Source organism: Mirounga leonina, unplaced genomic scaffold (assembly GCF_011800145.1).
Source record: "Mirounga leonina isolate KUSES-001 unplaced genomic scaffold, KU_Mleo_1.0 Mir_154, whole genome shotgun sequence".
Taxonomy (NCBI): Eukaryota; Metazoa; Chordata; class Mammalia; order Carnivora; family Phocidae; genus Mirounga; species Mirounga leonina.
In genome coordinates, this window is record NW_023270389.1 from 32,377,164 (window position 1) to 32,392,270 (window position 15,107).

Genomic DNA, 15,107 nt, shown 5'->3' on the forward strand with positions numbered 1-15,107 from the left:
GCCAGGTATCCCAAACAGCCCCCTCCTGTGACCCGGCCTCGCCCCACATTGCTCTGCTCCAGATGTCTGACGACACTGACCTTTGCTGCTGGTGCATGCCCGGTCCTCACCCTAGCAGCAAGCTTGTGACCCAGCTCCTCCCCCACTTGCCCTGTTCAGCTCCCTGGTACCGCCAGCTGTGCCACCCGCATGTATACAGTCTGAATGCCATCAGCCGCCTTTGGGCAGCGGGGGCTTACGGAGCCTGTGGAGCTAGGGCCCCTCGTCAACCATCTGCATAGCCTCAAAGATAGAGGGAACCCACCCTCCTGAAAACTGGTCTGAGTCAGCTCCTAAAAAGAGCAACCATCGGTCCCCAAGTGGATTTACTATCTGCTGGGGTCCCGGGCTTCTACAGTCATCTAGGCTCCCAGGTGTCTCTTCTTGGATGATAGATACCCTAACCAGCCTGCATGACCCAGCCCTGGCAAGGCCATTCAGATAGTCCAGCTCCGCCTTCAGTGGGACTGTGTGCAATTGTGTAGGTTAGGGCTTGGAATTCGGCAGCTACCTTGTAATCCCAAGAGCCTGCTCCAGCAGCCAGTCCTCTCCAGAGGCTAACCCGGGTCAGGGGCTCCTCCACCCCGAGCTGTGCTGCCTGCACATGCGCGGTACATACCCCTACGCGAGACTTGAGCAGGCCTGGCCTTCAAGCCCGTGGAAGTCCGGCCAGGCCCCAGCTACCAGCATAGCCAGCAGCAGTATAGCCTCCGGCGATGTGGGGGGAGCCCTCTGATAATTGCTCTGAGGTAGCAGCTGCAAATGGGCAACACTCAGTCCCCAGGTGGACCTGCTGCCTGGTAGGGTGCTGGGCTTCACTAGAAACAAAGACTCCCAGACATCTAATACAGGACACCCTGTCCTGCCGGCCACCTGGACCCACCCTGTCCAGGAGCCTGAACTCCCCAGCTCTGCCTTGGGGTGAATCTTCCGTAATGGAAGGTAGATCTTGAATTGGGCTGATGTGCTGTGCCTCCTAGAGCTGGCTGCTATCATCTGACCCTTCCCAACACTTGCCCTGTGCCTGGTCCCCTGCACGCCTGACCTGCACATACTGTGCACACATCATATGCGTTCCATCAGCCGCCTTTGGGTGGGCGAAGCTCTCCAGGCATGTGTAGCTAGCACCCATCTGCAACCACCTTTGTAGGCGCAAAGGTGGAGGTAGCCCAACACCAAAAATTGCTCTGAGGTGGCCACTGGAATGGGCAATTGTCTTTACCTGGACTTACTTTCCACTGGTGTTCGGGCTCCTGCAGCAATCAAGGCTCCCAAGTATCTGTTAGTGGAGGATATTCCAGCCAGCTCACAGCATCCATCCTAAGCAAGACAGTCCAATTCCTCCAGCTCTGCTTTCAGGGGGAATAAGCACATCTCTATAGGTTAGGGCTTGGAATTTGGCAGATGCCTTGTAACCACAAGGGTCCACTCTCATGATCAGGCCTCTGAGGACACTTGCCCTGTTCCAGATCCCTGTACACCTGCACACGCTTAGTCTATACCCTCTCAGCAGGCACTGCATCAGGCAGCGAGTCCAAGCGGGCCACCTGGGATCTGTGATTGCTGCAGATGCCCAGGACTCCGGCAGAGAGTGAGTCTACAAGGGGACTGACCTTTGCCAGTTTAAAGCTACCACCTCAAAACAATTTTCGAGTGGTGGCCTCCCTCCATCCTAGAGGCTATTCAGGTTGTTTGCATCTGGCCTGAGCTCCATAGGCTTCCATAGCTAAAGGCCTACTGATGCGTGGGGACCACAGATGCCCTGGCGGCACAAGTCAGAGTAGTGAGTGATGGGGAAAAGCGCAATGTCAGGCAAGGCTGGTTCATAGAGGGGGCTGTTGGGGATATCTAGCATTACCTAATTCTAAGCCTTAACCTACACAATGTGCTCATTCCTGCTTAAAGCAGAGCTGGGGGAATATGGACTGCTTTGCTAAGGCAAGCCTGGGCAGCTTGGCCAGGGTACCTTCCAATAACACGCACTCGGAAGGCTTGATTGCAGCAGGAATTGGGGACCCCAACAGGCAGCAGGTCCACAGGAGGCTTGGGGGTGGGCTTTCTCTTACTCTTGAGGCAATGTCAATGATTGCGGATGGGTCATTGTTCCATAGGCCTGTAGGTGTGTACTGTGCATGTATGGGCCTTGAAGGTCAGGGTAGCCAGAGACCTGTTCAAGGGCAGGTGTCAGGAGAAGCTGTGTAATGGGAGTGGGTAGTTAAGGGTACGAAGCATCTGCCTAATTCCAAGCCCTAACCTCCGCAAATGTGCTTTTTTTCCCCTGAATGCAGAGTTGGAAAAAACTGGACTGCCTTTCTAGGGTCTGGTCAGGCAGACTGGTGGGGTTCCAGAAAAATAAGACATGATTTTAGTGTTTCAATGAGCTAGATTTCTGTGTTTCTGGGGAAAAAAAATAGCAGGTGCATTTTTCTGGAACTCAGGTAAATTTGAAGTCAATACAGTCTGGGGGAAAGGGAGAGTTTCACAGTTTCTCTCCAAACGATTTTTTATTTTTTTAAAAGATTTTATTTATTTATTTGACAGAGAGAGAGCACAAGAAGGGGGAGTTGCAGGCAGAGGGAGAGGGAGAAGGAGGCTTCCCGCTGATCAAGGAGCCCGATACCGGGCTTGATCCCAGGACACCGGGATCATGACCTGAGCTGAAGGCAGACGTTTAACAGACTGAGCCACCCAGGCACGCCTCCAAATGATTTTTTAAAATGCATTCCAATTTTTTATTTATATTATATTATGTATTGGCATAGCGTGCTGTAAAGAATAATTCATAGCAATGAAACGATTTTAAATTTAACCTACCAACAGTTATCTCATCACAAAATTGAAGGTGAATATGGCCACGGGGATGTTTTCTTACTCCATGCATTTGAAACTGCTGCGATCACATTCTGAATGTCCCATTGATTTCTGAAGTCCCTGGAATAGCGCCTTTTTTTTTTTTGTTACAGTTTCCTGATTTTGCGGCTATATTGGAACTGGCTTCAAAGGTCAGGCAGGCATCTTATATATTTGGCTAATCCATGTTAGCTAAATCTGGCTTTAGCTATGTGGAGAAAGATAATGGCTATTTTGAACTACTTTTGAGCGGGGCTTTGGAGGGGAAGGAAGGACATGAATCATGTGGGAGCTGCTCAAGCTGCTCAAGAGGGCACAAGATATCAGCTCAGAGAGGGTGTGGAAGCTCCTGCTAGATCCTTCGTTGGACTTTAACCCAGCCCAATGTTTAACCCAGCCAGACTGTTATGAAACAGGGGCTCTTTGACGAAATATTGGAAAGTATTTAGACCACTAAGGTCAGAGATCCATGAAGCTCCAGCACCTCCAAGGACTCCTTCCTTCCTTGACCGTGGGAACGGGCTAAAGATAAAGGAAGCTTCTGTTTCCTACCTCAGGAGCAGGAAGGGAAGCAGGAATGCTTCAGGTTGGCTCACAGAGGTATGTCTGAAACCGGAGATGCGTTTCTCTCAAAGCAGTGATTCAGAGTGAGGCAAGAAAACCTGTGGGGGCAGGTCCCATTCGAATGTTCAGGCCAGTAAAGTGGTCTAGGATGTCCACGTAAGTAATAAGAACAGGGATTATTCAGTAGAATTTTGCAATCGTAGAGCTGGAAGGGACCTCAGTAGCAATCTAGTCCAAAGTTTTGTTGCTACGCAACTCTCTCTTCAAACAAAAGCTTCCGCAGGAGCCCTAACACAAACCTATATGAAAGCAGGATTGCTAGGGGTGCGGCTCGGAGGGTCAAAAAACCCACAAAAGCTTACTGATAAAATTAGAATAACTTTAAGAACTGGAAGAAGTTTTATTTATATCATTGAGAAGCTAAAGCAACATTGGTCACAAAGAATAAAGTTCCCCAAACTGACACATTCTTATATAAAGTGAAAAGCCTTTGAATCTTTAAAGACATTTTTATCTGGAGGCATGAGAACGGGGAATATGACTTTTAGTCACACGGAAATGAGCCTTAGATGAAAATTTTCAGATTTATGGACTATGCTATGCTGCTTTGGGACAATGAGTCCCCAAGCCCCACGAGGTGGCGCCCCTGTTCGGCATTTTGAGAACGTTTGTTTCTCTCTTGGAGGGTCTGTCGGCCTCGTGTTTTGTAGGTTCAAGGAAATCCGATTAGATACCACGCACAAGGAAGCCACACTTGCGTTCTTCTATTTCAACCTCCTTCCCTCTCACTTTCGTTCCAACGATAGAAATCCACATAACATTACGGTTACTGAGGTTTCTCCACTTTTCAGAAAAGGAAGAAACAAATTCCCTAAATATTCCCAGGGGGAAAAAAAAACAACAACAGGAAGAGCCTTCCAGGGGGCCTGGTGCAGCCAAAGGAAGCCTGGGAATTTGAAGACTTCTAGTTCGGGCTGCGCCAACAAGAAGATCCGGGGAAGCAGGGCTCCCCTGGCCTCCGTTTCCTCGTCGGTAAAATGGCTCTTTGCGCCCTACCATCCGCGGCATCCGGTGGCAGGGGAGTCAGACACATGTCAGCTTAAATTCTGGATCCTACTTAAATCTGTAAAAGGGGGATGTCATTATGGTGTGGTCGCTGAGATTAAGGAAAAGTGTTCGTAAGCGCTGGTACAGTCACTAAATGAGTTTATTACGCTTCCTACGTTCTTATTATTGCTTTCATTACCCTCCGGCGGGAGGGGGAGAAGCTCCTCCGTGGCAAAGCCTAAGGAAATTACACGTTTTTCATTAATTTTTTAAAAATACATATTCAAGGGAGGTTTCAGAGGTTCAGGCTACAACGTGCTGAAGGACAGTAGACGGTGAGGGGCGGGCCGCACTTCTGAGGCAGAAATCCGGGGCTAATCGCTACTTTCACAAATCCTCTGTCGGGGCTTTTCTCCCCGCCGCGGTAGCGGCCCCCCGGCCCTCACTCGCCGACAGAGAACACCCGCCGCCCAGCGGACTGACGTCCCGCCCCGAACCTCCCGGAGCCTGCGCGAGTGGCCGAGCCGAGCGCCGCGCGGGGGGGACAGGCCTCGGGCCCCGCCCCCATGCGTCACCGCGTAGCGGCGAAGAGGCGTTTCCCGGGGCGTGCCGCGGTTGCTAGGCGACCACACCGCTCCCCCTCCCGCCCCTGTCGCTCCCGTCCCCACTCCCGGCCAGGCGAGTCGCGAGCAAAGGCGCGCGGGTCTGCAGTGTCTGGACGAGATTCCCCCGGGAAGCGTCGCGGCCCCGGCGGCAGCCGCCCCAGCGCAGGTGGACCCTGCACTCCGGACGCTCCAACCGCCGCCCCTCCCCCCGGGAGTCCCGAGCTAGCGGATGGGAGGCACGGCTCGCGGGCCGGGGCGGAAGGATGCGGGGCCGCCTGGAGCGGGACTCCCGCCCCAGCAGCGGAGGTAACGGCGCCGCAGGGTAACGGGCTGGGGGCGCCCGAGTGGGCGGCTGGCTCAGGCTGGCGAGGTCCGGGGGCGGGGAAGGCCAGGGCTGAGGTTGGAGTGAGCCCCTAGCAGGAGGGACGAGGGAAGGGTTCTGACCGCCTCCGGGGGACCGGCCCACCTTCTTCCCGTCCGTCAGCTCCCCTCCCCCCGCAGCCCGCCGTGATCGGGGGAGGGGGCTAGAGCGGAGTTAGGAGAAGCAGCCCTAGATCGGGGATATGGTAAGGAACTCTAAGAAGCTGGGACTTTTTAACAAACTGGGGGAGGCAGGGAGCAATACCTTTCAAGGAAGCCCTGTTGCTCAGAGCAGATAACCAAGGGCTGAACTCGGGGTTTTGCCGTGAGGGGTGCGGTCTGGCTTCGGATATGCAGGTTAAGGGTTGTGCTGAGTAGGGCTTTCTGGGGATCCTATTTTGAGAGATTCTCCACCTTGCATTGTATTTTACACGTAAAAGGAGACAAGGGACCCCCCGCCCCCCCCCCCCCGCTTCATTTGCATGCAGACTTCCTTTGGGTAATTTCCTCTGCCTATTTATAGGAATACTTGCAGGTCTTCAGTGTCTTTTTCTCTATAAATGTGAACGCCTGTCCCATTTTATTTATTATATTCATGCTGTTAGCGAAGAGTCAGCCATATCCCGAATTTTTAGTTGTCAGAGAAGCAGTTTCCATTAAAGATGTAAATAATGCTATCAGAATGTGAGCTAGTTTTTAAAAAGAATATTCCAAAAAATGATTTTAGTGGACTTTTTAAATTATTTGTATTTCTATGACACATCAATTGAGAAAGCTCTAGAACTAATTTTACAAAACCGTTTCTAAAGGCAACTTTAAATTTGAAATTAAAAAATTGAAATAAATATTTCAGCATATTTTAAAAGATTTTTAAAAATTCTTCCCCTGCAACCCAATCATCATTATTGTATTTGTAGTGTATTATGTAAAAATGATACAATGAAAGGCTGATATGTATGATTGGGAAATTCATGTTCTTAGTGGCAGATGAAATACATTATCTAGGACCATCTTGTGGATTAAGTAAAACCTCTCCCTCTTTTGTGGTGGAGGCACAGCCCTAAAGAACACAGAGGTGGTCCTTAGTCCTTTAGCATTTAGCTTCCACCATCTACCAGAAAATGAAGTGGGTAAAGAAGTGAAATTCAGTACATTTTGTAATTTAGAGACTCCCTTCAGTATTTGTTGTGCTTTTCACTGTATGTTTCTACAAGTTAGATAGATGTTAAGTGGGTGCATAAATAAATAATAAAAAGAAGAGAGCCCTAAGAAGACCTTTTATTACTTGCATGTAGACTGGAACTATTCTTCCCATTATAACATGTGGAAAACAAGCTCAGGAAAGAAGGTAGTGGTAGAGCTGAGATTAGAATCCAAGTCTCGACTTTTAAAATATAGTTACCTCTGCCTTTTTTTTTTCCTCTGTCTTTTCCTGTTCTGGTTAGCTTTCAGGCTTCAGATTCAAACTAGCCTTTCTTTTTTCAAGTAGTAAGTTAAATGAGATCCTTTTGATAGTCCCTTTTTAAAATTTTTTTTAATATTTCATTTTTAACTAATCTACACCCAACATGGGACTTGAACTCACAACCCCGAGATTAAGAGTCACATGCTCTACCATCTGAGCCAGCCAGGCGCCCTGATAGTCCCTATTTTTTAACAACATTCACAAAGTAAGACTTGTTTTAATTATTTCAAAATACAAACCTAGAAATGCTTTCCTTTTTAAAAAAAAAAAGAAAAGTTGGGTTTCCTCTGTTCTTTTGCCAAATACTCCAGTTGTTTGTATTCAGTGCCAACATGCAGTGTAGACATTTTCTTTGTATTAGTTATTTGTGGCAGATGTGAGGCAGTAAAGGCACAGAATGTTTTGAAAATACAAGTTTATATACTTCAGTTACTGATGAGGATTTTATCTGTAATCCTTTCAACTAGACTGGGGGATGGTGTCTATGATACCTTCATGATGATAGATGAAACCAAATGCCCACCCTGTTCAAATGTACTCTGCAATCCTTCTGAACCGCCTCTACCCAGAAGACTAAATGTAAGTAAATGAAGCGGTTCTTTGCTCTCTAGTTGTCTTGGAAAGAAGGAAGTGCTACTTAATGCCCAAGGTACAGTTGCCTCTCGCTGGCAACCCAGACTCTTTTGTGTCCCTTTGGTTTCTCTTGACTTTGAAATAACAATTGCTGTGGTCCAAGTTTAGCTTTACAGACTGATTTTGATTTGGAGTCACAAGGATTCCTTTCAGTCACCGGGATAAATATATGGCATTAGTAAAAAAATAATAAGCTACTTTTATCTGCTGAATGTTTATTTTGTTATAGAATGATACAGTGTGTTGTAAAAACTCATTTTAACAAAAACCAGAAACAGAAAATACCCCGAATTCATAGATCTGCCCATTTTTTTTTTTCCTGCCAGATAGAAATGCAGTCCTAGCTTATTAGTATGCTACAGAGAATCACTTTATGGATCATAAATAAAATTTGAATAGTACGGTTTGGTTTTGATGCATTTAATCATTCTGGATCTTGTAGACATTTAGCTTTTGACACTGTTTTACTTAAGGTAATAAAAAAATTAATTCATATTCCCTCAGCATACACAGAGTAGTAGGGAGAATAGGGTTTGGACGAGTTTCAGGATAGAGAGAAGCTATCCTGTGACTTTAACATTTGCTGCATTTATCACCTAATGAACAAATTGAATAACTGAATATACTGATTTGTAATTTCTCCTTCACATTTCTGCATTTAAGACCTCAAATTGTTTCTATATTCCAAAAAAAATCACATGCATTTTTCATAGCCCTCCCCAACTTTTTGTCAGCTTTTGCTATTAAAATCAATCTTTTCACTAGTTCTGAGGCTAATATTATTACAAAGTATTGCCTAAATATATTTGGAAGGCTGGTCACCCTATTTTTAACCTGTTCGCTGGAGTACAGTAAGTTTCCTTTACATTCTCAGCAAGCTTATTTCTTTAATATGTGAAAGACCTCTAAGAGCTCCAGAATCCCATACTCCTCTGGTTGACCATCAGTTTTCTTGGTTACTGGCTGCCGATTAGCGTGTCTCTGTGGGAAACTTTTTTGAAGTTGGGCTGGTGCATTAACATGTGACTTAAAAGTTCATTTTTAACTTTAATTTAGAGTTAGCCAATGCTAATCACCTCCCAGCAGGTCAATTAAATTGTATGTTTCAGGATCAAAATGAATCTCTTACTGTATAATATAAAGAGTAACCGTTTTTTGGGGACATAGGCTTTTCATTCTAACCTAATGGTGTCTTTGCAAACTTTGCTGAAAAAAATGCTCTTTGACCTCTTGTTGACATTCATAGTTCATTATGACATGACTCCATCCCCAGATTCTATTGCTCTTTTCACAAAGCCTTTAGGCTTCATTGTTTACCCAAGATGTTCTTATGTTCTCATTGTATACTATGAATCATCCGCTTATAGGCTTTTATTGGGTTAAGCTTTGTGTTGCAGATTTAGGGCCAAGAGCTAGGGAAAGAGGATGGAGTCTTTCATGTCTGGATGAGAAGTATATTCCTTCTCAGAATTTCTCAACAAGATCTTCAAGACTTGATTAACACAGTTGAGGATTCTATTTGAAATGTCAAGAGCCCTCCAAATTAACAGTGTATGTGAAGCATTCTTAAATAAAACATGATTAATCAGGCATTACCTGTCCCTGTAGTATAATGACATAAGAAAATAATTGGTATAGTTGGTCATATATACTGTTTGGTTATTGTGATTATAACTACAGACTAGAAATGTATAGTATTTTATAACTATTATACTTTAACATGCGTGCAAATTGTAGATTCTACTAGAACAATGGAAGGAAGATTTTATTTATAGCACAACAGTCTTGATACATAATTGATTCAGGCCAGGATTTGAGTTATGTACTGGAAAGGAAAGAAACCTAAGAAGAGAACCCCTCCCTGTGTGGAAAAACTCCTTCCTGGAATTCTTCAGATTCACTGGAGATTCAAACCTTGATAATCCATAGTGGACTGTACCTGAAACATGGTGTTCTGTTCTGGGAGCCACACTTCAAGAGAGACATGAAGCCTGTGTTGAGAATGTGAATAGGATAGTAAGTAACCATGTGAAGTAGAGGATATAATGGGATGATGAGCCCAGGGAAAAATGGTGGGGGCAGGACAGCCCCTTTTAGGTATTGAAGGACTTTTACATGAAATTTGGACATTCCTATGTAGTTCCAGGGGGCAAAATAAGACTCAGTTTACAGGGAGAGAGATGTAGCCTCACTCTAAGGAAAAACCATGAGTCAGGAAATCCAAGTGACATCCTTAATTTTAACCGCAAGTAGGTTTTATTCACATTTTATAAATAAAGAAACTAAGGCTAAGAAACTGGGCAAAAGGTCAAGCAACCTGCCCAAGGACCTACAGCTTTTAAGCAGGATAGCCAGGACTCCAACCTAAGCCAAGCCTGTCAGGCATCTCTTTTCTTCAGCACGTGTCCCCACCACACTCGCAGTAAATATGTAGGTGCATTAAAGTTAGGTAGTGAAAATTCTAAGGAAAACTGGCTGAGATGCATGCAAAGTTTCGCTTTTATTATGTAAATCTACCTAAAACCAAACAATTTTAATTCCCTCATTCAGCCAAACCTACCTCCTCGGGTGGGGCTTGGATTCTCACTGTTATTCATCAGATACATAAAGAATTGGCCCAGAGGATCTCAGAAGTTCTCTCTGGCTTAGAACTCTTGTGATTCAGTGAGCTGAGCTACAAGCATTCAGTCATTTAGGGGGGAACCTGGGAGTAGATAATGAAGTCTTGCTTGATTCCAGGCCACAGCCATCATTCAGCCCTAGTGGAGAGTAGTACAGGTACTAGGAGAACCCGGTGCCAAGTGGTGTTCGTGGGAAGGGTGCTGGACTGACAGAAGACCTGGGTTCAAATCCTGTCTCTGTCCCTTAATGGTGCGTTATCATTTATGGAACACTTTTTTTTTTTTTTCTTTTTCTCTTCCTTTTCTTTTTATAGAACACTTTAATATGCATATTTTGATTCTGATATATGCCCTTAAGAATTGGGAAGATACTTGAAACAGTAAACAATATGAGACAATATGTATATAATCAAGTGCCAGATCAGGTGGTACGGATTTGAAAAGCTACAGTTAGGATATGAGGTTAATTAGCATGGGCTTGGAGTAGTTCTAGATGGAAGGGAGGGACTTGAATTGGGCCTTGAAAGAGTGCAGGATTAGAGTGGGTGGGGTGAAAAGACTCAGCAGAAAGACATACCTGTTAGAAGGAACTTAGCACATTTAGGGTTTGGTAAGAAGACCGTTCTCTCTTGAACAAAGCAAGGCATGTATCAGGGGTTGAGGTGGCCGTAATACTCAGGGGGTCTGAAGATCGATATAACACAAGTCTCTATTGACTCCTGCTTTACTTATCTCACTTTTGGGTCATTGTAACCTACGTGACTGGACAGTTTTGTTGTCGTTCAGGCAGGGGAGGGATTCTTTCATCCTTCCCCTATTTTTAGTGGCTTTACCGTTACATTCGTTTTTCTTTTCCATAGATCACTGCTGAGCAGTTAACAAGAGATCACACTCAGCACTTTCTGAATGGAGGTGAGATGAAGGTAGAACAGCTGTTTCAAGAATTTGGCAACAGAAGATCTGATACTCTTCAGCCAGATGGCATCAACGGCTCCGAAAAATGCTCTCCTACTGCCTCTCAGGGTAAAAGTTCGGATAGCTTGAATGCGGCAAAACCCAGCAGTTCAGCCAAAGCATCCAAAGTGGTACCACTGACGCCAGAGCAAGCGCTGAAGCAATATAAACATCACCTCACTGCTTATGAGAAGCTGGAAATCATCAATTATCCGGAAATTTACTTCGTGGGCCCAAATGCCAAAAAAAGACATGGAGTGATCGGGGGTCCCAGTAACGGCGGGTATGATGATGCAGATGGGGCCTATATTCACGTGCCTCGCGACCATCTAGCTTATCGGTATGAGGTGCTGAAAATTATTGGCAAGGGAAGTTTTGGGCAGGTAGCCCGGGTCTACGATCACAAACTTCGACAGTACGTGGCCCTAAAGATGGTGCGCAATGAAAAGCGCTTCCATCGTCAAGCCGCTGAGGAGATCCGGATTTTGGAGCATCTTAAAAAGCAGGACAAAACTGGTAGCATGAATGTCATCCACATGCTGGAAAGTTTCACGTTCCGGAACCATGTTTGCATGGCCTTCGAATTGCTGAGCATAGACCTTTATGAGCTAATTAAAAAAAACAAATTTCAGGGTTTTAGCGTCCAGTTAGTTCGCAAGTTTGCTCAATCCATCTTGCAATCTTTGGATGCTCTCCACAAAAATAAGATCATTCACTGTGACCTGAAGCCAGAAAACATCCTTCTGAAACACCATGGGCGCAGTGCGACCAAGGTCATTGACTTTGGGTCCAGCTGTTTCGAGTACCAGAAGCTTTACACATATATCCAGTCTCGGTTCTACAGAGCTCCAGAGATCATCTTAGGAAGCCGCTACAGCACGCCTATAGACATATGGAGTTTTGGCTGCATCCTTGCAGAACTTTTAACAGGACAGCCTCTCTTCCCCGGAGAGGATGAAGGAGACCAGTTGGCCTGCATGATGGAGCTGCTAGGGATGCCACCACCGAAACTTCTGGAGCAATCCAAACGTGCCAAGTACTTCATTAACTCCAAGGGCCTACCTCGCTACTGTTCTGTGACGACTCAGGCAGATGGGAGGGTTGTGCTTGTGGGGGGTCGCTCACGTAGGGGTAAAAAGCGGGGTCCCCCAGGCAGCAAAGACTGGGTGACAGCACTGAAGGGATGTGAGGACTACTTGTTTATAGAGTTTTTGAAAAGGTGTCTTCACTGGGACCCCTCTGCCCGTTTGACCCCAGCTCAAGCACTAAGACATCCATGGATTAGTAAGTCTGTGCCCAGGCCTGTCGCCATTGAAAAGGTGTCAGGCAAACGGGTGGTAAATCCTGCAAACACTTTCCAGGGACTGGGTTCCAAGCTGCCTCCGGTTGTCGGAATAGCCAATAAGCTTAAAGCTAACTTAATGTCGGAAACCAGCGGGGGTATTCCTCTGTGCAGTGTACTGCCAAAACTCATTAGCTAATGGACAGTGCTGTGCCCAGAGACGTCTATGTTTGTATTTTTAATTATCTTGCAAACCTGAACATGGGGAAAAAATACAAGCCCATTGGTGGATATGTTTTTGTTAGACTAGATTTCTTTTTTTAACAAGGCAAAACATTTTTATATGACTGTAACAGAACTCTTTAAGGGCTAATTACCTAACCAGCCTGTGTTGGCCATCCTGGAATGTACATTAAATGACTTTTTATAGGTCAGTGCATCTCCGTTATTGTCGTCAGATGTACAGCACCTTGTATATGCTGCTACTGGTTTAAGTCCCTTTCTCTCAAGATACAAGGTGCCCCGAGAAGTGTATCCTGACCTCTCGTCACTTCTCGTTTCCCTCAGCCTCTGTTCCAGAGGGGTAGTTTGGGACACAGCCGTGGTTCTGGATGAGAGCTGAAGCTAGCCCTTTTGCCCCAGCAGGCCATTCTCACCTCATCCCAGGTGAAAGGGCTCAGCAGAATATGGGGCAGAGGAAGGTTCTGGAACTCTTAGTCACTTGAAGAAATGGTGTCACTGCTTCTCAATGACTCATTTCTCTTTCTCTCAATCCTGTGATGTGTACCGTTTTAATTTTATATTGTTGTGGTTATTTTTACGATTTTTCTGCTTCTGATTTGTTCCCCGGGAAAAGCATTTTATGGATGTCCTACCACTTACCAAGTGCTGGTTTTAAAACTTAAGTCCTATGTATCACTTTACCACCCCACTGCACCCCTGTTTCCCGGGGACATAAAGCAGCTTCTTTGCCCCAGATGAATGTTAAAGGTAGAAGCAGCAAGCCAACTGCAGTTCCCGAGTTTCTCAGAACCCTGGAGACCAGCCTCCTTGCTGTATTGCCATGGACTTCTTCCTTACAAAAGTGATCACTCTCAGAGAAACCGAACCACGGCCCATTGCCCTCCTCTCTCCCCAGCCCTCTGCCACCTCAGCATGCCACGATCTCCCCACGGTCAATTTAAGCCAAAGACTATTCCCCAGATTCTGAGTGAACTTCAGTTATAAGAAAATCCACACACTGGTGGTAATCCATTTCTTTTTCCTTCACTTCAACGGCCTTTCTTTTTCTCTGCTAAGATTCAGTGAGGGCTGCAGTAAAGCTAACTGCCAGCCAAATGTCTTTCTTAGAAGGGTGGAGAAGGTACAGTAACTAAATAACCCAACGCTACTGTTTTCTTCCCCTCTACTTTCACCCTCCAAGAGTATGCCCGAACTCTGTCCTCAGAGTGGATTCTCTGAGGTAGACCATTGCTTTCTTCACCATTCTCAGGATGACCCAGTTCCGTTTTTACTGTAGAATTTAGTCTGCAACCTCCATAAGGTCGGAAGATCATAAGATCGCCGGGCAGCACCATAACCAAAAGAAGTGAAATGCCAGGGGCACATCACTGAAGGAACCCCTGCCTTACCCAAAAGCACTCGGATTGTCACGGCACAGGCTGTGAAAACAGAGCAAACCACGTGGCCTTGGCCCCGGGCACAAGGGTTCAGACTGAGGCCTCAGTCTCTTGAAAAGGGCATGTCCTGGTGCTTCTGGTGACTGAGCAACTGCACTATTTAAGACTTGAATCGCTTCCTTCGCCCCGGGTTTACAGAAGGCAATGGAATACACACCTCCTGTAGGCCCCTCCAACTCCTGCTAAGCTCTTTACCTAACGGAGAAGTGGCAGAAGCAGCCCCCACGTTATCTTGGCAGAGCATGTGTTGAGGTGGTTTTGCCTGTTGTTATCAGTGTGGAAGACCTGCTCTTTTAAGCAAACAGTGTTAAAAAGACTGCTGCCCCAAACACATCTGCTGTGCCCAGGATCTGGATGTTTGTGTTTGTTGTGAGTGATCTCCTTGGTCAGCCCACACCATCTGTGACGGGAGAAAAGGGAACCTGTGGCTGAGGTTGGCACGTGGTCTGTTCCTGTGCATTGAGCAGACTTAGGTTACTGAAACTAGGCCAAGTGACAGGCTGTAGACTACCCGTGACACCACAGACAAATTCTAGAAAGCTCTGGGAAGGTGGATGGATGTGTTTCCGCCTAAGTTTGGCAACCTAGAGAGTGACACAGCAAAGTCATCCAGGCTGGCTGGGACGCCTGGCTTCAGCAGCCGAGTCAGGTTTGGGGAGAGTGGGCTGTTTAAAACGTGCTGGCTGTGCCAGATGGATTTGGGGAGGTTTAGGAGTTGGTTTCACGTTTAGGGGCAAGTTACCATTTTTAAAGGCTGTTACCCGGTGCCCCCTTTTATCAGCCACTGTTAAATTGTCATTTGGATCGCTGCCCGTAGCAGGGAGTGACTGAATTGGATCAGAGTTAGTGCAGAGATTCAGGCTGTCTTACTGACAGTTACTGAATTGTTCTTTAGCCATGTTTGTTCTTTTGGTCATTTCAATTAAACAGGTCAAGTTGGTTGACTTCTACTGATTTTTGAATTGACAGAATCAACTAAGTTTCCAAATTGCTATTAGCACTGTGAAA

The 15,107-nt window shown here is 46.1% G+C and overlaps 1 protein-coding gene across 3 annotated transcripts; it reads left to right on the forward strand.

Moving 5' to 3' along the window:
* Window positions 1-5,202: 5,202 nt before the first annotated feature.
* DYRK3 (dual specificity tyrosine phosphorylation regulated kinase 3) lies at window positions 5,203-12,854 on the forward strand. Of its 3 annotated transcripts, none has more exons than XM_035010403.1 (3): window positions 5,203-5,271; window positions 7,398-7,509; window positions 11,045-12,854. In XM_035010403.1, the coding sequence occupies exons 2-3, from the start codon at window positions 7,426-7,428 to the stop codon at window positions 12,617-12,619; spliced, it is 1,659 nt and encodes a 552-aa protein (XP_034866294.1). In that variant the 5' UTR covers window positions 5,203-5,271; window positions 7,398-7,425; the 3' UTR covers window positions 12,620-12,854. The 3 variants fall into 3 exon arrangements, with proteins under 3 accessions (XP_034866294.1, XP_034866292.1, XP_034866293.1); XM_035010401.1 differs by having other exon boundaries at window positions 5,206-5,411; XM_035010402.1 differs by lacking the exon at window positions 5,203-5,271 and adding an exon at window positions 5,446-5,671.
* Window positions 12,855-15,107: the final 2,253 nt, after the last annotated feature.